This window comes from Schistocerca piceifrons, chromosome X (assembly GCF_021461385.2).
Source record: "Schistocerca piceifrons isolate TAMUIC-IGC-003096 chromosome X, iqSchPice1.1, whole genome shotgun sequence".
Taxonomy (NCBI): domain Eukaryota; kingdom Metazoa; phylum Arthropoda; class Insecta; order Orthoptera; family Acrididae; genus Schistocerca; species Schistocerca piceifrons.
Window position 1 is genome coordinate 647039415 of NC_060149.1, and position 25989 is coordinate 647065403.

General features: G+C 43.5%; 1 protein-coding gene across 1 annotated transcript in view; it reads right to left on the minus strand.

The window, feature by feature from the left end:
• The window catches only part of LOC124722569 (BTB/POZ domain-containing protein KCTD12), a 127045-nt gene extending 106558 nt beyond the window's left edge, over positions 1-20487 (minus strand). The window contains exon 1 of the mRNA XM_047247709.1: positions 20059-20487. Within this exon, the coding sequence (XP_047103665.1) occupies positions 20059-20487 (429 nt within the window). The remainder of the gene's footprint in view (positions 1-20058) is intronic.
• Between the last annotated feature and the right edge of the window lie 5502 nt (positions 20488-25989).

Genomic DNA, 25989 nt, shown 5'->3' on the forward strand with positions numbered 1-25989 from the left:
TCATATTACCTTACCAATGATTATTATATTATATTATATTACAGTCTTTTTTAGGTCCAAGACGCCGGCCGGAGTGGCCGTGCGGTTCTAGGCGCTACAGTCTGGAGCCGAACTGCCGCTACGGTCGCAGGTTCGAATCCTGCCTCGGGCATGGATGTGTGTGATGTCCTTAGGTTAGTTAGGTTTAATTAGTTCTAAGTTCTAGGCGACTAATGACCTCAGACGTTAAGTCGCATACAGCTCAGAGAGAGGTCCAAGACGTGGAGTATCAACTGCTAAAATTTACAGGTATTTCACAATAAGCTTTAAACGAGAATGTGGAAGGTTATGAAGGACGAGAAAACCCGCCGTGCTTCAGTAGCCGTGTTAAAATTTCTTAAATATGCAAAGATGGCGAAATCACTGATATAACTGAAGTTCGGCGTTCTTAATAAACAGAAACTGAACGAATACAAATTATGCGTAAAGAAAGCACCACCACCAACGTGCAGTAAAGTCGATAGTGAAATATTACCTACTGATCTGACGCGAAATCCTATGGCAATATAAATCTAGCATAAAGTCAGTAAACAAATAATGTGCCTCAGTGATAATACAACAACTGAGACGCAGGTTAATAAAGAGAAGATCTAAATACTTAATTCGGTTCTATGAAATTGATTCACTCAGTATGATAGTACTATGGGATCTCTTTCGACTGTCGCATGTATTCGGGAAGCGCAGACATTGCGATGAGCGCTCGTGGGATTGAAAATCAACTGAAATCGTTCAATATAGAAAAGGCAACTGGATCTGATGATGTACATGTACGATTCTATAGCGAGTATGTGAAAGAACTTGATACCATCATACCAGCAGGTCGATGGACAACGAATGGTTCCATGTGCTGAAAAAAAAAGTCATTCTGGTTTTGAAGAATGGTCATCGAACAAAGGTACGTAAGTGTAGACCAATCTGTTGTTGAACGATGGAAATATTTTATGATCATGCATTATTACCTTTTTCGAGGCTGGAAATCTCCTCTGTAGTAATTAACAAGGAGTTTGTAAATTACGGTCTTGTGAAACAGCTCGCTCTTTTTTCACATTAGATCTTGAGGACCTTGCATAAAAGCGCCCATGTTGATTCCTTGTTCCTTGACTTCTAGAAGGCATACCACACAGTTCTACACTTTCGGATAGTGAAGAAGGTACGATCTTACGACTATGGGACCAGCATTGTGAGTAATTCGTAACTTCCTAATGGATAGAAACGTCAGTGCAATAGAAACTTTCAGAGTAGCACAAGTGAATGTTATAGGGCAGTTACTGTTCAAGATCTAGCGGAAAATATAGGAAGCCCCTTGACGCAGTTGCTGGATGATACAGTTGTATCACAACGCTAAAAGATTGTCTTTACTGCGTAAGATGACTTGGAGACTTGTTTGGCTAACAATTTAGGCTGAGGAATACGTTATCTCCAAAAAAACATTAACAATAAGAAAAATTTTTAATGTCGTTTGGAAAAATGTACTTTTATTTTTGAAGCTTAATGCCTGGTTACTACTACTTTTACTGATAATTTACTGAGTCCCACTGCTCGTGCACCTCACGTATTTTCTGGCTTGCGAATAGACAACTGGTCTACAGCTACAACTATAAATATCTAGGCCCTTCGGCCGCAAACGGTTTATATTTTTATTACTACGTAGAACTAGTTTTACGGAATGTTGAAGCCATACTGAGATCCATAGCAAAAGTCCTATGGAAATGTACTCGTAATTCATTCTCGAAAAGAACTAAACTTACAAAATCGTTATTCGTTCGAATATTGAGTATTGTTTGCCCCTCTGGAACACTTACTAATTAGAATTATTTGAGGAACAGCATCAAGTCTCGTCATAGGTCGTATTGGCAAGCACGATACTTGCGGAAGTGTTCATCCAACTACAGTAGAACATACTACAAAAAATGCATTGAATGTTGTGGCTGGCTTTTCCATTAAAACTCCGAGAGCGTGCTGCCCAGGAACGGTCAAATAACAAGCAACTTCCTTCCATATGTATCTCGCGAAATAACCATGTTGGTGAAATGAAAGAAATTCGAGGTCATATGAATATTTATCGCAGAAAATTTGCGAATGAAGCGGGAAATACCTAAAATATTCTCAGACACATTCCATAAGACGTTTTGCGGTATAAGGCGCTGCTGTCATGGACTGTGCGGCTGGTCCCGGCGGAGGTTCGAGTCCTCCCTCGGGCATGGGTGTGTGTGTGTTTGTCCTTAGGATAATTTAGTTTAAGTAGTGTGTAAACTTATGGACTGATGACCTTAGCAGTTAAGTCCCATAAGATTTCACACACATTTGAACATTTTTTTTTGTGTTTTGCGGCGTAGACACATAGATGTAAATAATTTTCGCCATAGCGCTCAAGATTACTTGGATTCCATTAAGGACCTCTGTGCTTCGCTCGCTGTAGTCCACATGGTCCTCCGCACACGGTCAGTTGTAAAGTGTAGACACTAAAAGAAGCAGAAACAGATGAGCAACTGCTAGGCAATGAGAAGTAATAGACCGTGTACGATACTTAATGTTTAAAAAATTTTGTAAAATCAAGGAACGCAATTAAGATTTCTTAACGGAATAAAAAATCACCTTGTAGTATAACCTAACGTACCTTACTTGAAAATCACTTAAACTAAAACCCTTCAGGATAGAACGAGTGCCTCTCTCAGCGCTGAGGAATCTTCTAGGTAACATAATATTCTAGAAAATCTAACGTTTTCAGTGTAGTATTTCAGATCATATATTGTCGTTAGCTAATTCCGAGGATGAACTAGGTTAGATGTCGACCATCAACATTAAACGTCACAAGGATACCGGTGTCTCAAATTAGTATTTTAGAATAAAATAATTAATTTCATGTTGTGGTCACTTAGCATAACTGAGTTCCAACCCGGAACACTTGAGAATAAAGCAGTTATACGCGACCGATATCTTTTATAACCAATGGCACCACATTTATATTCGCCCACTGAGGCGATATTTCACGTCGACAAGCCTTAAGCACCAAATGATATTGAAGTCTGATTTAATATCTGGTAATGACTTTAAATGCAGAAAAATATGAAGTACTGCGCTCCTTAACATCAAAGAGCTTTAGTTTCTTTTTAACACTCACGCTTGTTGTAGTCAACGCCAGTAGCGTTTGTGATAAGAAAATATTGGAAAAAGAAAATGACCGTGAAAATACAACACCTAGAAGGAATGACCTAAATAAATTTATACGCGGGGGATTTGTAGACAAGTGAAAGAGAAATAAGAGATTAAGACGGCAGAAATTGCATATACGAAATAGCGGCGATCTATATTGCATGGCCGAAAAGTCAGATTTACGCCATACCCAGCTTCCAGACGCAGTGGAATCGCGAAATCAAGCGCCGGTAGATCTACTTATCACCAAAAGGCCCAAACGACAGTATATGAGTGAGTTCAAACGGTGATATGTCTTCGGGAAGTGAGAATTTCTTATCGTTTCAGTTGTAGAGGATTTACTGCCACGACAATGATGCGTGTGTGGATCTATTGTACTGAATAAGGTCACACATAGCAAAGAGAGGGTACTGAACCACACAATGTGACCACAGAACGGGATGTCCGCCATTACATATTCATGGCTTTTGTAGATTTTACAGCTTCGTCCACAATCTTGACTAAATCACTGTAAAGGATGTGGATCTATCTGTGTCGACGGTGAAATGGTGTCTTCTGTGAAGTTTAACTCGTGTGACTCACACCACTGCGTTTGTTTCCATTACCCAGCATCTATAACCACTTCTGACTGCATGGGGCACATCACGTTCTCGCTGACGTGCTGAGTGGCAAAATGTGGTGGCAGCAAGCATGTTTCTCTTCAGCCTGTCCTACAGTTGCTTCTGCATACGTGTTAAGTGCTACCGTGGTAACTGTACTCTGGCAACTTGCATTGTTGAGTCGCACAGTAGACAAAATAAAGTCAAGTATTATCATCTAGGTCGCCACTGAATGCAACTAGTGATCTCGACCCCTATGCACTGAAGATAGCAAGCATAGCAATCTCTATATAAGTTCGTAAAGATAGGAATAAGAGTTGCATGGTCGCAAATCTTACACTCAATTCTGTCATTGGGAAGGTAGACGAAAAATACAGTTCATATGTAAAATACTGAGCGAGTGGCATTGATGTGTTGGCCCAACTACTTGCCTTTAAATTGATAAAGCCTGATCACCAGAATGTTTTAACAGAGATTACTGGGTACGTTCATATATTTACAGTAGGCCGTTCTGGCACGTCCACAAGACTGAGTAACCCTTGAAACATTCTCTAAGCAACAGAGTATTCTTTTAGCAAGAAAATACGGTTTTCACAGGTTTGGCGGGTTATATGTTCAGTAAATGTTCCAACGCCATTTGCAGTCCGCATTTCTGTGTAATTGCCTTCACTGCCTCAGTTTACCTCTGCGTCACATTAGTGGTATTTATATTTCATATTCCACTATTACAATGCCGTTCTAATCGTTACAGACAGAAGAAAAAGTGTGGGCTCTGAGGCCTACGTGTATATCTACAGAGTGTAATGATTGTTGACTCACACTTTATTTGAAGAGTAGACGTGCAAAATTCAGTTTAAATGTAAAGACTCTTCGCCAATATATAATCGGAAACGCATACATTCTACCCTACAATGTCATTAATATTGCAAGCAAGTCGCAGAGGTGGGACAAAAGTCACTGTGTAGGTAATAAAATGAGTGTAGTTCCTTGTAGCTCAATAAAATGTCGCAACTATAAGCAATAAGAGGAGCAAATACTTCCCTAGTGTGTCGAACCATGTCGGTTTTATTGCCATGTGACAAACAGAGATGTCTGGGTGAGCAATGTGACCTTTTTCTGATGGCAGTAATATTGAACTTTATAACTCCCGGTTTTCCCACAAGCAACATTTCCTGCAGGACATATCAAGTTATCTTGTCTGATCCGGCTGTTATTTTCATAAATTTATAGAGTACCTGCGATGAAACAAAGAGAGGGGTGGCGGGCGTGTTAGCAGCGTTGTCTCAGGCGCCTTGCCTCGGTTCGCGAAGCTCCCCACGTCGGAGGTTCGAGCCCTCCCTCGGGCATGGGCGTGTGTGTTGTCCTTAGCGTAAGTTAGTTTAAGTTAGATTAAGTAGTGTGTAAGCGTAGGCACCGATGACTTCAGCAGTTTGGTCCCATAAGAACTTACCTCAAATTTCCAATTTTGTTCCCAAAGGGAGGGCTGGTAAATGGCTCTGAGCACTATGGGACTGAACATCTCAGGCCATCAGTCCCCTAGAACTTAGAAGTACTTAAACCTAACTAACCTAAGGACATCACACACACCCATGCCCGAGGAGGGATTCGAACCTGCGACCGTAGCGGTCGTGCGGTTCCAGACTGAAGCGCCTAGGACTGCTCGGCCACCAAAGGCCGGCCCCAAAGAGAGGGGAATTACCATAAAGTGTGAGATCAATAATTATGTTGAAGAACTAATCATTTATGAACGAATACAAAATACAGACAATGATACGAAAACTGTAGAAAGTGTTTTTAAAGTATGCAAATCCTTTATTTTGAAATGAGGTAATGTCAAATGTTAACTTCTCATCGATATCATAATTATTAGAGAAGGAGTAGCTCGATTGGTAACGATCGAAGATGGAGATATCCGGCATTAGTCTAAACTGATTTAAGAAACCCAGAAAAAATGAAATGAGGACGGCCGCATTTGAATTGAACACCGCTGTTTCTGAATAAGAGAACAGAATATTAACTGCTTGGTCATCTCGAGGGGCCGGAATCGAATCGAAAAACATAAGGAACTTAGGTATACATCGCATATACAAAAGAGAGATGACTAATGGCCAACGCACCTTGGAGATTGCTTTAAGACACCATCCCGACGGTGAATACTGTAGAGGGAAACTAGGAAAGAGAAAGCCTTATAGCGACAAGAACTGATAATCAACGTCAATACAGCTAGTTAACAATGGCCCTGAAATTGCAACCAGTACTTGAAAACGGTGTCTAGAAGGATAGATGTCTCAATAAAGATGGAAGTAATATTTTGAAATCCTCTGAAGCCATAAGATTGGATTAAATTAATATTGTTTCATGTTGTTTTATTTTCTTTTGAATCCTTCAACAATGCAATGGAAATGCTTACGTTACTGCTATCACAGAATAATAATTTCATTTTCTCTCAAAACGTTTTTAAAAATAAAACATCAAGGCGTAGCCGTAGTAGTAAATGTTAGAAGCTTCAGGAAAAATTTTTGCTTATTTTAAAGGAGCGATTTACTTTGGAATATTTCACAATTTATGGTGTCATTTGCCTTCTCGGGTTGTAGGAGAGATCAGCTCTTCGAAACCGCCAGACAACATGAACGCAGCGGAAAACGCTGACTGCAAGATGTAATTTAGCTTTGAAGATTTTCTGTTCATGAATTACTTGCTGCCAGGAACTTATATCGGAAACGAAGGCTATTATAATATTTATTTGTTCACTGACGAACAGAAAATTAAAAACGAAACTAAGTATTGTGTTGGATGGATTCAAAGCAATTGTTTGTAATGTGCAAAGATATTCCGAGCTTCGTAAGAAATTACTTGGATAACTAGACATGAAATACAGCTGTGCTAACAAAAATGAAATAATGTATGCTTAGATGATTTTTGGAGTGGAATCCTCTCTAGGAACGAATAATTCAACTACTAGAAAAGTAATACAAGTCATTTAAAATAAAATAGTACAGTGTTAATTTGTTAATGAAGAAAACAATTATTAAACGTATACATTGTTTCAAAAGGAAAATGATTGTGGACTGTAGTAGTGCTAGGAAAGTTAAAAAGTAGATAGATAAGCTGATATATTCTTGGTAAATCTAGTGACTGCTGCTCTACAAATCGGGAAACATTCCACATGTCAATTGCTACACATGAAAGTTATTAGTTGGTAGAAGCTGGAGCGCTGAGCATCATTTAAATTGCTGAGGATACATTTAACGTACAAGATAAAATTAGAAGATAAGCCAGCGTCAGGTATACCGCAAGAAAGTTGAACAGTAGCGTTACGGTCCAGTATACGTATGAAGAATTTCACACCTAAAGTCAGTCGCTCCTTGAGACTCCTCGCAGATGAATTAATTGCAAACCACTTCGATGTACCTTTAGAGAATTGTCCCTAAACGCGGGGAGTTGTGCTGACAGCCAACACTGGGAGCAGAGACTGTTGGCTTGACATACCATAAATAAAAGCAATGAAATATGCGTAAATAACCTATAGGGCCAGATATAGTAACGTTACACCGAGGAACGATTTAAGGTGAACCGAACACGTAAATCTTGCATGAAGAAGGCAGGAGCAGGACTTATATTTATTGCTAGGGCCCTTAGTAACTGTATATCACTATCTTATAGAAATATTTTTCTAAATTCTCGTTAATTACTGTTTTGAGTATAATTCGTCTATTTCAGACATCTACAATGAGAAAACTCGAAAAAGAACTATGCGTTTATATAATCAGTGGCACAGCAGGAGCCGCTATGGAAAAACATTGAACTCTAAGAAAAAGGCTTACTTTCATCTCTCCGAGAATGTACGTTCCAAGACGAATCAATTAATGTAGTAGTTTCTCCAATCATCCTACGTAATATCGACAACGATAAAGTTGGAAGAAGTTGGGTATTAACGAAGGTGTAACAACAACGTTCTTACTTCCTGCATACCGTTCACGACTGGTAATGGCTATGAGTAATGTGATACTGCTGCGTAATGCTACCGGTATCAAACATTGAACGGTGGATAGTGGAATTCAGATTCAGATATACTGTCCGAAAATCAGAACGAATGTAGAAACAAATATGTAAGCACACGGATGTTGAAACTCAATAGGTTACATGTTGCCCAAAGTGAGTTTTTGTATCTAACGAGAGATTATGATCTGTCAGTGATGTGTCATGGACGACAGGTAGGAGAGAGGTGACCAAATGATTTGAAATCCAGAGCAGACCTCTGCCAATGGTTCTCGTGACAACGAGCTAGCGAGTGAACAATTCTTTTTCTTTTTTTCTTTTTTTTTGCTTTGGAAACGAGAACTTAGGGTCACACTGTTCTACAACCACTCAGTGGCAAGGTATTTAAGCGAATGTGAGAATGTCAAGCTCTGACATCATTTTCGCTTTGTTAAACATTCGCTTGTCAACTACACTCTAAGACAAAGAAAACGATGCAACGCATCACGAAGGAATTATCCGAATGGTCCGGATATCGGTAAATATGATATACATGTACAGAAATATTGGATGATTTATTCAAGAGAAAGAGGTTGAAAAACTGAGAAACTCAATAACGTGTTGGTCCACTTCTGGCCCTTACGCAAGCAGTTGTTCGGTTTGGCATTGATCGATAGACTTGTTGGACGACATGAGGAATATCGTGCCAAAATCTGTCCAATTGGTGAGTTTGATCGTCAAAATCCCGTGGTGGTTCGAGGATCCTACCCATAATGCTCCAAACGCTCTGAATTGGAGACACATGCGGCTTCATTGCTGGCCAGGGCAGGGTTTGTCCAACAGGAAGACAAGTAGTAGAAACTCGTACCGCGTGCAGGCGGGCATTACCTTGCAGTAATGTAAGCTCAGGATGGTTTGCCGTGAAGGGCAACGAAGTGGAGCGTAGAATGTCGTCGACGCACCACTAAACTGTAAGGCTGCAATGGAAGACACCCAAAGGAATCCTGCTATGAAAAGAAATGCCACCCCAGACCATCACTCCTGGTGGTCGGGCCCTATGGTGGGCGACAGTCAGGTTGGTATCCCACAGTTCCAGACACGTCCTCGGTCTGGACTCATATTGACAGGAGTAGAATTGTCTTCAGTGATAAACCTCGTTTAGAAATGAGCCTCGATGAGCAGCGAAGACGTGTCTGGTGACGCCCAACAACAAGAAATAATAGTCTGGGACGACACGTCTCTTCATAGCATGACCCCATATGTTGTCATCTGCAGCACCCTTACAACACAGCGGCACATTGACTATACTGTAGGACCATTTTGTTGAACTCCACGACAAGCCTTCTTGGGCTTACATTTCAGCAAGATAATGCCCTCCCGCACACGGTGAGAGTTTCTACTACTTGTCTTCGTGCTTGCCAAACTCTACCTCCACGAAGATGATGTGCTAGAGACGCGAAATTTAACCGACAGGAAGCAGATGCTGTGATATGCAAATGATTAGCTTTTCAGAGCATTCACACAATGTTGGCGCCGGTGGCGACACCTACAACGTGCTAACTTGAGGAAACTTTCCAACCGATTTCTCATACACAAACTGCAGTTGGCCGGCGTTGCCTGGGGAAACGTTGTTGCGATGCCTTGTGTAAGGAGAAGAAATGCGTACCGTCACGTTTCCGACTTTGATAAAGGTCGGATTGTAGCCTCTCGCGATTGCGGTTTATCGTATCGCGACATTGCTGCTCGCGTTGGTCGAGATCCAATGACTGTTAGCAAAATATGGAATCGGTGGGTTCATGAGGGTAATACGGAACGCCGTGCTGGAACCCAACGGCCTCGTATCACTAGCAGTCGAGATGACAGGCATCTTATCCGCATGGCTGTAACGGATCGTGCAGCCACGTCTCGACCCTTGAGTTAACAGATGGGGACTTTTGCAAGTCAACAACCATCTGCATGAAGAGTTCGACGACGTTTGCAGCAGCATGGTCTATCAGCTCGGAGACTATGGCTGCGATTACCCTTGACGCTGCATCACAGGCAGGAGCGCCTGCGACGGTGTACTCAACAACGAACCTGGGTGCACGAATGACAAAACGTTATTTTTTCGGATTAATCCAGGTTCTGTTTGCAGCATCATGATGGCCGCATCCTCGTTTGGCGACATCACGGTGAACGCACATTGGAAGCCCGTATTCGTCATCGCCATACTGGCGTATGACCCGGCGTGATGGTATGGGGTGCCATTGGTTACACGTCTCGGTCACCACTTGTTCGCATTGACGGCACTTTGAATAGTGGATATTACATTACAGATGTGTTACGACCCGTGGCTCTACCCTTCATTCGATCCCTGTGAAACCCTACATTTCGGCAGGATAATGCACGACCGCAAGTTGTAGGTGCTGTACGGGCCCTTCTGGACACAGAAAATGTTCGACTGCTGCTCTGGCCAACACATTCTCCACATCTCTCACCAACTGAAAACGTCTGGTCAATGGTGGCCGAGCAACTGGCTCGTCTCAAAACACCAGTCACTACTCTTGATGAACTGTGGTATCGTGCTGAAGCTGCGTGGGCAGCTGTACCTGTACACGCCATCCAAGCTCTGTTTGACTCAACGCCCAGGCTTATCAAGGCCGTTATTATGGCCAGCGGTGGTTGTTCTGGGTACTGATTTCTCAGGATCTATGCACCCAAATTGCGTGAAAATTTAATCACATGTCAGTTCTAGTATAATATATTTGTCCAATGAATACTCGTTTATTATCTGCATTTCTTCTTGGTGTAGCAATTTTAATGGCCGGTAGTGTAAATATGAGGGAGTACTGAAAAGTAATGCCCCAGATTTTTTAAATGAAAAAATTCGAAAGTTTTTCAATAAGAAAAACTCGACAAACGCGAGCAGCAATGTCGCGATACGATAAACCGCAACCGCGATAGGCTACAATCCGACCTTTATCAAAGTCGGAAACGTGATACGCATTTCTCCTCCTTACACGAGGCATCACAACAACGTTTCACCAGGCAACGCCGGTCAACTGCTGTTTGTCTACGAGAAATCGGTTGAAAAGTTTCCTCATGTCAGCACGTTGTAGGTGTCGCCACCGGCGCCAACCTTGTGTGAATGCTCTCAAAAGCTAATCATTTGCTTATCACAGCGTCTTCTTCCCGTTGGTTAAATTTCGCGTCTGTAGCACGTCATCTTCGTGGTGTAGTAATTTTAATGGTCAGTAGTGTACTAATGAACCACTTCAGTCAGCCTCCTTCGGTTCAGTTGATTCGTCCCAGGTCTTTCTGTTCACCCTCTTTCAAATTCTGAAGGTGGCAGGGGTAAAATACAGGGAGCGAAAGGCTATTTACAATTGTAGAGAAACCAGATGGCAGTTATAAGAATCGAGGGGCATGACAGGGAAGCAGTGGTTAGGAAGGGAGTGAGACAGGGCTGTAGTCTATCCCCGATGTTATTCAATCTGTATATTGAGCAAGCAGTGACTGAAACAAAAGAAAAATTCGGAGTAGGTATTAAAATCCATGGAGAAGAAATAAAAACTTTGAGGTTCGCCGATGGCATTGTAATTCTGTCAGACAGAGCAAAGGACTTGGAAGAGCAGTTGAACGGAATGGATAGTGTCTTGAAAGGAGGATATAAGATGAACATCAACAAAAGCAAAACGAGGATAATGGAATGTAGTCGAATTAAGTCGGGTGATGCTGAGGAAATTAGATTAGGAAATGAGACAATAGTAAAGGAGTTTTGCTATTTGGGGAACAAAATAACTGATGATGGTCGAGGTAGGGAGGATATAAAATGTAGGCTGGCAATGGCAAGGAACGCGTTTCTGAAGAAGAGAAATTTCTTAACATCAAGTATAGGTTTAAGTGTCAGGAAGTCATTTCTGAAAGTATTTGTATGAAGCGTAGCCATGTATAGAAGTGAAACATGGACGATAAATAGTTTGGACAAGAAGAGAATAGAAGCTTTTGAAATGTGGTGCTACAGAAGAATGCTGAAGATTAGATGGGTAGATCACATAACTAATGAGGAAGTATTGAATATGATTGGGGAGAAGAGAAGTTTGTGACACAACTTGACTAGCAGAAGGGATCGTTTGGTAGGACATGTTCTGAGGCATCAAGGGATCACCAATTTAGCATTGGAGGGCAGCGTGGAGGGTAAAAATCGTAGAGGGAGACCAAGAGATGAATACACTAAGCAGATTCAGAAGGATGTAGGTTGCGGTAGGTACTGGGAGATGAAGAAGCTTGCACAGGATAGAGTAGCATGGAGAGCTGCATCAAACCGGTCTCAGGACTGAAGACCATAACAACAACAACAAAATCGAAGGATCCTATTTGAAGTGGAATGCATTTCTTTTTGTCACAGTCATGGGTGTGCTGACAGATAACGGTAAATAAAATTTGACTGTCTCCCAAACTACCTAATATTTGCGGCGAATTCTAATTCTGCATTTGTACAGGAGCATTTCATTATGAACTATAAGCCAGATTTCGTTGTCGTGAGAGTAGAAAAACTAGTTGCGTCTATCATTTATATGTTCATACGCATCAGCAGAGTTCAGTTGTAACTGACGCCTGTTCCTGACGGTGACCTGACAGAGCAATCAAGGATCTTAATTTAACTCTACATTTGTCGGCCGCGTACTTTCTTTCCAAGAGCAGATTAACCCAGTGCAAACACAATATAGATTGGATCCCAGCATAGATGACTTTCTGCTGGCTCTATAACTAGTTTGCAGCATATTCAGCAGCAAGTAATTTTTGCAACTGCTCATTCTCTAGCGGGATCCGTAGTATAAATATTAGGATACGCTAGAAATAAAGCACATTGTCTGAATTCGAGCAGCGAAGAATGGATGACACACGGTATCTTTTTGTTTTCCTAGAATTTTTCCCGCGTTACGCGCCCCGGATTTTTCATTGTTTATTATTCCTGCCCTATCGTCAGTTTAACCTGAGAGAGAAATTCATTTATTCCTCCTTTACATAAATTTTGTAAAAAATACTTTGTGTTTCTGCGCACTGTAGATGCCTGTATGCCCTATTTTCGGAGTGCAGATCGGGAATCATTACGGCAACTTTCTATACCACCGCAGAAATACAGTAATGGTGAGCCCTGTACAACACAAACGGCCATCGGTCATGTGTCTGTATTCCATACAGTTTTGGCTCATATATGAGTCCAGTAAATTAGCACGTTAGGTGTGAGACTATACACGCTCATAGAACCATTTCAAACAAAATAAATAATCCAGTCGCATTGAAGGACGGCGTTTAAATCTCCATCCTCACATCAAGCTTTAGGTTTTCCTAAGTTGCTTAAGGAAAATGTTTAGATACCTTGCATGGGAGAGGCCGAGTTCCTTCCACCATCCAAGTACGTGCTCCGTCTTTAATGTCTTCGTCATGACGGGCCGTTAAGTCATACTCTTTCTTTTCAAATCAACAAGTATATAAATCTTTGTGCAGTTTTAGTCGAACATATAATTCAAAAAATGGTTCAAATGGCTCTGAGCACTATGAGACTTAACATCTATGGTCATCAGTCCCCTAGAACTTAGAACTACTTAAACCTAACTAACCTAAGGACATCACACAACACCCAGTCATCACAACATATAATTAGGGTGTTTAATATCTATAGGCTATTTACCTGAATAAAGAAATTACTTCCTCTCTCGTATCGGAGCTATTGGATACTAATATCTTCAAGTAATAACAAACAAAATATTCATGCGTAATTATATGCAGCGATCAAAAATTTACGTCGTTTTGAAGGCTTTGCTGCAGCGTATAAACAACGTAGCGTGACTCCGAAGCGTGTACATGAGCTCCGACACGTAGACAAGGGATTAGAGTGACATTCGTGTCTTTCCGATATGCATTCTTTAAATGTGAAAACGTCAACGATGGCGGCGTTATTAGTAAATGCGTCCAAACAGTGTGAACGTGCTGTTATTCTTTTCTTGGCTGCCGAAGGACAAACACCGGTATACATCCATAGGAGAATGAAGAATGTTTACGGAGGAGCATGTCTATCAAAACCACCACTGAGGAATGGTGCCCCAGGTTCCGTGCTGATCGCGATTCGACACGTGACGCCCCCATGTCACGAATGTCGTAACGCAGAAGTTACGCCAACCCAAGTGGGAGACCCTCGGGCACCCATCCCTATAATCCTGATACCTCCCCGTGTGGTTATCACACTTTCGCTCCCTTGAATAAGGCCTTGAATGGTCAGCGATTTCTGTACGACGAGGATGTGCAGCAGGCAGTTACGGAATTCTTCACGCAGCAACACACAGTGTTTTACCAAACGGGTATCTTCAACCTGGTTCGTCGGTGGTATAATTGCCTCAATGCTCACGGCGATGCTGCCTGATTGGCATGACTATTTTGGACTGTACGGTCTTCGCACGCGAAGTTTTTGACCGCCCTTTATAAAGTGTAAATATTAATAAAACCGACAAACTGCACGGACGGATTCCTGACCGGAAATGGAAGAAAAATGTCCTATGAACATGTGTCCGCAAATGCATCGTTGCCAGGGTAGATGGTCGTGACGAATGACATTTCCTCTAACCAAATAAAGCACTCCGTCGTCAGGCCACGAGTGGCCTACCTGGACCATCCGACCGCCGTGTCATCCTCAGTGGAGGATGCGGATAGGAGGGGCGTGGGGGCAGCACACCGCTCACCCGGTCGTTATGATGGCATTCTTCGCCGAAGCCGCTACTATGCAGTCGAGTAGCTCCTCAATTGGCATCACGAGGATGAGTGCACCCCGAAAAATGGCAACGGCGCATGGCGGCCTGGATGGTCACCCATCCAAGTGCCGACCACCCTCGACAGCGCTTAACTTCGGTGATTTCCTCTGACCAAGCGCCGTGTATTATTTGCGTGTTGCAGTCTGGGTGAACGAAGCAGAGTACTGTAAGTAACAGAATGGTCCCGTATTCATGTCGAGAACGAGCCGAGATGGTGTTTGTGTACGGCCAGGCATATGGAAACGGTTGAAAGGCAGCACGGTCATACCAAAACAAGTATCCTCACAGACACCAACTACATCACACAACATTTCAGGATCTCTTCGGGCTTTTGTGTGATCATGGGTCCTTTACGACAGACGAACGTGCATGGAGGCGGCCGACTGTGCGTACACCAGATTTCGAGGACCAGGTTCTACAGGAAATTGCGACGAACCCTAGTAAAAGCTCGAGGGAAGCGACGCGCCAACATGGTGTAAGCCGAAGTACGATGATGTGACTTGTGAATGCATGCATTGCATCCCATGAAAGCCACTTTGAACACCTGCTATGTCGTGGATGCGATGTAGCTCTGTACTGTGTTCCGGGACGATTTGTCGTCGTTGCACCGGACAGTGTCGCCGAGCGGTTCTAGGCGCTTCAGTCTGGAACCGCGCGACCGCTACGGTCGCAGGTTCGAATCCTGCCTCTGGCATGGATGTGTGTGATGTCCTTAGGTTAGTTAGGGTTAAGTATTCAAAGTTCTAGGGGACTGATGACCTCAGATGTTAAATCCCATAGTGCTCAGAGCCAACAACTGTCGTCGTTGCACGTACACCGTCCGTTTCCAGACACATATTCATAACACCTTTTTTTCTCCATTTTCAGCCAGGAATCCATACCTGCAGTTTGTCGGTTTTTTTAATGTTCACCCTATAACTAACGAATGTGGTAATATTTTGGTTGGAAATTTGGTTCGGTAATTTACCCATAAAGTACTACCTACGTGATCAGTTGTGGTGCTATGTACAGCAGTCGGGTTTGATTGAACGTAGTAAGCTTAACAACACCTCGTATGAATTTTCAAATAATATGAATTGACCAACCGAGATGGTATGTGACAATGAACGGCATCAAAATGCAATCTTCACGCGTTACTGTCATAATCATCTTAAAAGTTGTTTATAACTGAGTGTCTGATCACAGTCTTCACGGGTTTTATACGTGTTATTCATTTTCAGCGGAACGTAATTAGTTACATATTATGAGATTATTTTATTTCAGTTTCTTATAAGTAATTGCTGCGAAGTGCCCTATAACTGTTAAATTATCGAAAGGATAATCTCCTTACGAAAATGGAAGCTAATCACACGCTACTATCACAGCAGCTATACCTCTTGATTCTTTGAAACGTACAGTCACAATTTATTTCAATTTCTCCATCTCAATTTGTTACAGAAAACTCTCGAACATAGCCTTCTATAGGTTCACTTCATTACGTAATATAGTCTCCTTTCGAAAACCAATTTGTTTGCCAAGATCGCTGTGTTAACATAATTACTGGATCACTAGTTTCGGTAAAATGTATTGCCATCCTCACACCCATAAAACCGGGCAGTGATAGTTACATCATGCAATGCTTACACCATTCTGTCACATGAGGACTATAAAATCTGCTTCAAGTCGAGGCATTACAATGACATAACAGGTGTTCTATCATAAAGTATCTACAATTTTGACTACGCCTGGGTCAAACAAGACAGATACATCTCAAGCGTACTCAAACTTGTACATACTTTACGACAGAACACCTGGAATGTCATTTTAATACCTTGATTTTTTATACATATTTTATAGTTCTCCTGCGATGTAAGCAGTGCATGACGTAACTATCACCGTCCGGTTTTATGGATCTGAGGGTGGCAATACATATTGCTAAAACTAGTAATCCCGTTATTGTGTTAACATAGCGACCTTGGCAAATAAATTGGTTTTCGAAAGAAGATTACAATACAAAATTATAGATTGCCTCCTGCACTGAATGATCATGTCAGGTAACCATGTCTGTTCATTATGTTAGCACATTGTTCAATTAACTGAAAAGTTATTTTACCCATTCATAAACAATACTAAGTTGCTCGTGTATCAGCGTCATAAATTACGTTCACTGAAGATTAAAATCAAATCCGAAATATTGTGAAATTTCGCAACGTCTTTATTTTAAATAAGAACCCTAACTCTTTAATGGATTCTTGGGTCGCTGTTTGGTAGAACGATTCCATATGTATGAGTGGCAACCACAAACTAAAGTCGTTCCGCTTTACTGCCTTATTTCGTGAACCTGTTCCCTGCTTACAATATCATAAGACAGTAGATGACTGAAGCAGTTACTCTCTGATGATGGTTTTGTAAACCGGGAACCGGTTCGCGAAATGAATTAACACTGTACAACATCCACTGTTTGTGTTTCTCATTCATAAGAAAAACGGCCCTATCGTTGAGTATTCTTGGGACTCATATCTTGTACAATCATCAAAAAAGATTAGAAACAAATATACCACCATTTAGTTCATGGGAATCAATGCAGTGAACCTACTTATCTTACTTTGATATCTCAAATAATTGAGCTACATTTCTGTTTCAAGCAGGTATGCTTGAAGTGATAAGCAGATCCCCTGTGCCCATCGGATTTTCATTTACGGGGATCGCTTTCACCGTAAAGCATTTCCTGTGCTATCATTAAGGCGAAAACAAACTGGTTTACGCACTGCGAACGACTCCAACATGTAGCTTTAATGTTACTTTTCTAAAAATAAATGAGGACGTTTCGTCGTTCTAAGTCCTGCTATTTGTAATTGGGAAAATTAAAGTGGTAAAGGTTTTGTAGTCTTTTGAATCGGTGCACGTAACGCTTAATTATGCTGACCTAAAAATAATTCCCTACTTTCACTCAACTTTTGATTGAAGACTGCTTGTGCAAGGGATGTACTATGAAAATTATTCTTTTGATCAGACATTTTCTGCTCCGTCAGCAGCAGAATCTGTGATTTTTATCCCTGAGACAGAGCAGACAGCGTTGCACGAAAGAGTAAATTTTGATGCTTTAAAGAAGGAAAGAATTTTCAGAAAACCCTGTCATACTAGGATGACAATGATGCTGGACAGAATTAATAGGGATTTCAATAAATGAAAGAAGTAATATTTTGCATGGTTAGTGGGACTAATATGAAACGTAGGTGTTACACGTACAGTATGTAGCAGATAACTGAGAATTCAGTAAACTCGAAGAGGTTAATGGTGTAGAGAGGATAGTTCTTTGATGCAGTAATAGCCTTCTGTGGCTATAAAACGGCACAAAAAGTAGTGTACGTATGAAGTTATTTGAATTTTTTTAGCATTGGGATATAATCTTTTGGTGTTAACCATGTGCCAGTTAATCATATTTTGCAGTTTGTTGGGGGAAAATGATGAAGTGCTATCATCTAGTCTTATGACCCTACATTATATTATCATTGGCAGCTGTCTGGTGTAGTGGACTTGAGCTGTAATTTATTTAACACAGATAATTGGCAAGTGTATGTGAATATATCTTTAAAAGTGTCATTGCAGGCTCTTATCCTGACGTACAAAATTTAGTGCTTCCGGCAGGCCCATCAGGCGACTGTTGCTTTCTCCGAGAAGGTCACAGTCAATGGCTACCCCATCTCCTCTTCTTCGCCGTCGCGGAATGTTTCCTGAGTAAGCTTGAGGTGATGCTGTGCCTGTTGTGACCTTTACGGGACGTTAACCATCAGAAATGAGGTCTCCGTATTTTTTTTCTCCATCAGGGGTGAGGAAAAAACGAATTCACATGTAACAGGAGACCAAGACGCGGGTTTGGGAAAAAAAAGAGCAGTATGTGACCCAGCGTATCATGGAACACGTAAGAGGATAGTTAACCTGTGACGCTAGATGCCTGAGTCAATCTGAAATACAAGTAATGTGTTAGTTGTTAGGCAGCAATAAAAGTTTCAGCTGACACAGCATGAAATGAAGTGTTATTATTCCAGATAATATCAAGTAAAACTAACAGTCTCAGTGTTTACATACACTAGAAACGCTTATCTTTACTTTCCTCATAGTTCGACACTGAAAATGTTCAGTGAAGGCAAGAATGGATGTTTAAGTTTCCAAAAACATTTTTCTTGGTTTTAAATCGCGTTCCATTAATAAAATGCTTGATTTTGTTACTCTGAAGGCTACAATTATACAACGGCAGATGAGGCATAGATCTAAATTTACTTTTAATTTATACTTTCACCATAGTCATGCTTAAAAGAGCTTCATCATCCTAGTGCACAATTTCAGCAGCATAAATACAAAATTATTGTTTAATCAATCTTCTATCAAGGAAATACACAAGCTGGCTTTGGCAGAATACTGTGTACAAGTAAGAAGAGGAAGTAGACAATTTATTACTGATACTTGAGTTATACACCAGGACTTATAATTTTGAACCAGACGCATTTATAGATACAGTGACAGATAGTAGTTCCGGAAATGCTGTATCATTTATTCCTTCTCAAAATATTGCAGACTAACAGGCTAGAGAGTCGTGAAGACATTTAGCAATACGTTTCAAGATTTTCCTCTATACGTGTCATTGCCTGGGATCTATTTATTTTTCTGTGTCCCATTTCTATTGGGCAGTAGTAGGTTGTACAGGTGCAGAAATAAAAAAAAAAGTAGTGCTAAAATGTACACAACGTATATATGTCGAGCTCTTAAAACATATGTGTGATGGAAGTAAGTAATGACGACAAAGTTAGTGGTAAAAAACTCTCTCTAGTGGTTGCACTTAAGTAGAAAGCTAACATAAATTCTAGCAATATTTAAAATCAGTTGAGATTCACGACGAATTTTCAACGTTACTAATGCTCTGTATTTGTCAGTGACTGTATGAAATACTCAGAGTAATAAAAAACTGCCCGCCACTGGTCTCTTAGCGCTAATTAGTTCAATATTGCTGTATTAGTTGCAGGCGTGCGCATATCATCAGGTACAGCTACACAGAGATATCGTATCTTACGGATAGTGAAACATATAAGGCTAGTAAATGATCCGGACTTTGATGCAACTACTGTTACCGCAAACCTGTGTGCTCTATAACGATTCAAGACAGTCACACGTCCTGTGAGGAAACCAAATTTATGCCCTCTCAGTCTGTAATTTTAATTGAATTTTTTGAAACATTCGTATTGACTTGCAAGTGTCTCGTAGTCCCTCTCTACAAGTGGTTAACCGTAAATTTTGGAGTCTTTACCAGCCTTTTATTTTTTACTAATTATACTTTTTATGTATCTGTACCTGACGTCTGGTACGAGACTATTGTGGTAACAAACGAGTTATCAGTAAATGAGTGTTTGCGGGAGAGTTGCTGTAAATACGTCTAGTGAGAAATAAGGGCGACATTAGGTGTCGGGCACGGCTCGCCGCGAAGTGCTAGAGTAATAGGCGGCGCGGGCCGCGCGGCGCAGGCGCACCTGTCGAGTGACGGCGTCGGCGAGCGCGGGCAGGCGGAAGTGCAGCGCCTCCTGGCGCAGCCGCTGGCCCTCGCGGAAGCTGTCGGGCAGCACGAGCGCGCCGTTGCGCAGGAAGTCCAGCACGTAGCGGAACAGCACGCCGTCGCGGTCCAGAAAGTAGCGGCCCTTGGCGTCCCTCGGCGGCACCGCCGTCCTGCCCGAGAACGTGTCGGCGAGCAGCGACGGCGTCAGCGTGAGCGTGCTGAGCGCCGTCGTGTAGTAGACGCCGCCCACGTTGAGCTCGAGGACGGGGGGGAAGGCCGCCGCCGCCGCCGCTGCCGCCGCGGAGCAGTCGCCGCTGTCGTCCTGCATGCTGACTGCTGAGCCGCGCCGCTGCGAGTGCCGCGCCGAGGCCCGCGGCCGGCCGACGCGGGCCGCCGCTCCGCGCATGCGCGCGCGCGCGGCTGCTGCGGCTCCGGCGTGCCGTCCCGCCTCGGCGACTCATTAGCTAACCTTTGGCGGCCTCGTCACGGTTCACACCTCGCATTCAAACGCTGCGCAAAAAAATCGAGAAGTCCCCTCTGTGCTGGCAGCACTGCACAAAGTTGCCTCTCGGATCGACGAGCTGCAGCGCTGTGGCTAACTACGGGCTAACGACGTTCCCTGCGGACGTTGTGTAGCTTTTGTTTTTCTCCATTCTGCTTCGGTGAGCTATTTCCCGTGTGTAATCGGGAACAAAATAAATTGTCCATCAGTCAGCTTTCCAAACAGAGGGCAATTGTTAGAAAGCCGAGGTATCATTTTCTGCGTTTAAAAATATATTTACACGTGGCAATACCAGGAGCAAGTCACCACAGAAATATACTAACGGTTGGTACGGAAGTAAACATCCACGTTAGGGACAAACTACTGGAACAATACTTAGTAACGGTGAACGCCTGACACGAAAGACATACCTTTTTTGCTTTACTCCCTAAATACACTACCGGCCATTAAAATTGCTACACCACGAAGATGACGTGATACAGACGCGAAATTTAACCGACAGGAAAAAGATGCTATGATATGCAAATGATTAGCTTTTCAGAGCATTCACACAAGGTTGGCGCCGGTGGCGACACCTACAGCGTGCTGACATGAGGAAAGTTTCCAACCTACTTCTCATACACAAACAGCAGTTGACTGGCGTTGCCTGGTGAAGCGTTGTTGTGATGCCTCGTGTAAGGAGGAGAAATGCGTACCATCGCGTTTCGACTTTGATAAAGGACGGATTGTAGCCTATCGCGATTGCGGTTTATCGTATAGCGACATTGCTGTTCGCGTTGGTCGAGATCCAGTGTCTGTTGGCAGAATATGGAATCGCTGGGTTCAGGAGGGTAATACGGAACGCCGTGCTCGATCCAAACGGCCTCGTATCACTAGAAGTCGAGACGACAGGCATCTTATCCGCATGGCTGTAACGGCTCGTGCAGCCACGTCTCGACCCCTGAGTTAACAGATGGGGACGTTTGCAAGACAACAACCATCTGCAAGAACAGTTCGACGACGTTTACAGCAGCACGGACTATCATCCCGGAGGCCATGGCTGCGGTTACCCTTGACTGTGCTGGCAGCGCTGCACAAAGTCGCCTCTCGGATCGACGAGGTGCAGCGCTGTGGCTAACTACGGGCTAACGATGTTCCCTGCGGACGTTAAGTAGCTTTTGTTTTTCTCCATTATCATCGCGTTCTGGTTCGGTGAGCTATTTCCCGTGTGTAATCGGGAACAAAATAAATTGTCCATCAGTCTGCATTTCAAACACAGGACAATTGACAGAAAGCCGTGGTATCATTTTCTGCGTTTAAAAATATACACTCCTGGAAATGGAAAAAAGAACACATTGACACCGGTGTGTCAGACCCACCATACTTGCTCCGGACACTGCGAGAGGGCTGTACAAGCAATGATCACACGCACGGCACAGCGGACACACCAGGAACCGCGGTGTTGGCCGTCGAATGGCGCTAGCTGCGCAGCATTTGTGCACCGCCGCCGTCAGTGTCAGCCAGTTTGCCGTGACATACGGAGCTCCATCGCAGTCTTTAACACTGGTAGCATGCCGCGACAGCGTGGACGTGAACCGTATGTGCAGTTGACGGACTTTGAGCGAGGGCGTATAGTGGGCATGCGGGAGGCCGGGTGGACGTGCCACCGAATTGCTCAACACGTGGGGCGTGAGGTCTCCACAGTACATCGATGTTGTCGCCAGTGGTCGGCGGAAGGTGCACGTGCCCGTCGACCTGGGACCGGACCGCAGCGACGCACGGATGCACGCCAAGACCGTAGGATCCTACGCAGTGTCGTAGGGGACTGCACCGCCACTTCCCAGCAAATTAGGGACACTGTTGCTCCTGGGGTATCGGCGAGGACCATTCGCAACCGTCTCCATGAAGCTGGGCTACTGTCCCGCACACCGTTAGGCCGTCTTCCGCTCACGCCCCAACATCGTGCAGCCCGCCTCCAGTGGTGTCTCGACAGGCGTGAATGGAGGGACGAATGGAGACGTGTCGTCTTCAGCGATGAGAGTCGCTTCTGCCTTGGTGCCAATGATGGTCGTATGCGTGTTTGGCGCCGTGCAGGTGAGCGCCACAATCACGACTGCATACGACCGAGGCACACAGGGCCAACACCCGGCATCATGGTGTGGGGAGCGATCTCCTACACTGGCCGTACACCACTGGTGATCGTCGAGGGGACACTGAATAGTGCACGGTACATCCAAACCGTCATCGAACCCATCGTTCTACCATTCCTAGACCGGCAAGGGAACTTGCTGTTCCAACATGACAATGCACGTCCGCATGTATCCCGTGCCACCCAACGTGCTCTAGAAGGTGTAAGTCAACTACCCTGGCCAGCAATATCTCCGGATCTGTCCCCCATTGAGCATGTTTGGGACTGGATGAAGCGTCGTCTCACGCGGTCTGCACGTCCAGCACGAACGCTGGTCCAACTGAGGCGCCAGGTGGAAATAGCATGGCAAGCCGTTCCACAGGTCTACATCCAGCATCTCTACGATCGTCTCCATGGGAGAATAGCAGCCTGCAATGCTGCAAAAGGTGGATATACACTGTACTAGTGCCGACATTGTGCATGCTCTGCTGCCTGTGTCTATGTGCCTGTGGTTCTGTCAGTGTGATCATGTGATGTATCTGACCCCAGGAATGTGTCAATAAAGTTTCTCCTTCCTGGGACAATGAATTCACGGTGTTCTTATTTCAATTTCCAGGAGTGTATTTACACGTGGCAATACCAGGAGCAAGTCACCACAGAAATATACTAACGGTTGGTACGGAAGTAAACATCCACGTTAGGGACAAACTACTGGAACTATATTTAGTAACGGTGAACGCCTGACACGAAAGACATACCTATTTTGCTTTACTCCCTAAATACACTACTGGCCATTAAAATTGCTACACCACGAAGATGACGTGCTACAGACGCGAAATGCTGCAAACTAGTTACTGAGTCAGCAGAAAGTCATCTATGCTAGGATCCAATCTATATTGTGCTTGCACTGTGTTAATCTGCTCTTGAAAAGAAAGTATGCTGCCGACATATGTAGAGACAAAATTGAGATTCTTGATTGCTCTGTCAGGTCAACGTCAGGAACAGACGTCAACTACAATTGAACTCTGTTGATGCGTATGAAAATATAAATGATAGAGGTAACTAGTTTTTCTACTCTCACGACAACGAAATCTGGCTCATATTTCATAATGAAATCCCCCTGTACAAAAGCAGAATTATAATTCTCCGCAAATATTAGGTAGTTTGGGAACCCGTCAAATTTTATTTACCGTTATATGTCAGCACACCCATGACTGCGATGAAAAAATGGGTTCCACTTCAAATAGTATACTTCGATTTCATCGAAACAGAAAGACCTGGGACGACTCAACTGAACCGGAGGTGGCTGACAGTAGTGGTTCATTTGTACACTACTGGCCATTAAAATTGCTACACCACGAAGAATACGTGCTAAAGACGCGAAATTTAACCGACAGGACAGGAAGAAGATGCTGTGGTATGCAAATGATTAGCTTTTCAGAGCATTCATACAAGGTTGGCGCCGGTGGCGACACCTACAACCATGCGTACCATCACGTTTCCGACTTTGATAAAGGTCGGATTGCAGGCTATCGCGATTGTGGTTTATCGTATCGCGACATTGCTGCTCGCGTTGGTCGTGATCCAGAATATGGAATCGGTGGGTTCAGGAGGGTAATACGGAACGCCGTGCTGGATCCCAACGGCCTCGTATCACTAGCAGTCGACACGACAGGCATATTATCCGCATGACTGTAACGGATCGTGCACCCACGTCTCGATCCCTGAGTCAACAGATGGGGACGTTTGCAAGACAACAACCATTTGCACCAACAGTTCGACGACGTTTCCAGTAGCATGGACTATCAGCTCGGAGACCATGGCTGCGGTTACCCTTGACGCTGCATCACAGACAGGAGCGCCTGCGATGGTGTACTCAACCTGGGTGCACGAATGGCAAAACGTCATTTTTTCGGATGAATCCAGGTTCTGTTTACAGCATCATGATGGTCGCATTCGTGTTTGGCGACATCGCGGTGAACGCACATTGGAAGCGTGTATTCGTCATCGCCATACTGGCGTATCACCCGGCGTGATGGTATGGGGTGCCATTGGTTACACATCTCGGTCACCTCTTGTTCGCATTGACGGCACTTTGAACAGTGGACGCTACATTTCAGATGTGTTACGACCCTTGGCTCTACCCCTTATTCGATTCCTGGGAAACCCTACATTTCAGCAGGATAATGCACGACCGCATGTTGCAGGTCATGTACTGGTCTTTCTGGATACAGAAAATGTTCGACTGCTGCCCTGGCCAGCACATTCTCCAGATCGCTCACCAATTGAAAACGTCTGGTCAATGGTGGCCGAGCAACTGGCTCGTCTCAAAACACCAGTCACTGCTCTTGATGAACTGTGGTATCGTGCTGAAGCTGCATGGGCAGCTGTACGTGTACACGCCATCCAAGCTCTGTTTGACTCAATGCCCAGGCTTATCAAGGCCGTTATTACGGCCAGAGGTGGTGGTTCTGGGTACTGATTTCTCAGGATCTATGCACCCAAATTGCGTGAAAATGTAATCACATGTCAGTTCTAGTATAATATATTTGTCCAATGAATAGCTGTTTATCATACGGTTTCTTCTTGGTGTAGTAATTTTAATGGCCAGTAGTGTAGATTTCATCTCTGTTGCGTGTTCGTGAGGGCGTGCTTCTAATTTATGACTAATTTTTACGTAATCGGCTGTTAGGCACACAATATGGCTTCAAGCCCCTTTTTTTCGCCTTTCACTAGTGATTATAATGTCCAACCTCAGAGATTTTGCGGGACGAACCGTGCTATTTGTTACCAAATCGACTTCATTCCTTTTCTGGACAAGGTGGAATGGTACAATACACCGTTCGTCCAAAAATTTCCAAGACTGATTATATTTCTGGCGTATAAGCGCTGTAACTACGGTAGCAGCTTCTGCCAATAACTGGAAACAACAGACATTCACTCCACCAGTGAGTTGTGAGCAGGTAGTGTTAAGTGGTGAGCGTGTGGCCGTAGTGTGTCATCGTTTCTGTGTCACAAATCGCAATGGAGCAACGAACTAAACATGTCTAAAACAAGTGTTCAAGAAATTCTCCATAACGGATTGAAGAAGAGAAAAGTATGTGCAAAGTTCGTTCCACACAACTTCACTCCCGAGCAAAAACAACGATGCATGGACGCCTACCGCGACTTGATTGACATAAAATGTGTAAAAAATTTATCACGTCTGACGAGATTTGATGTTATCAATACGAACCTACCATAAAACGACAAATTGCGGAATCGGTTTCTGATGGTTCGCCAAGACTGAAGTAAGAGCG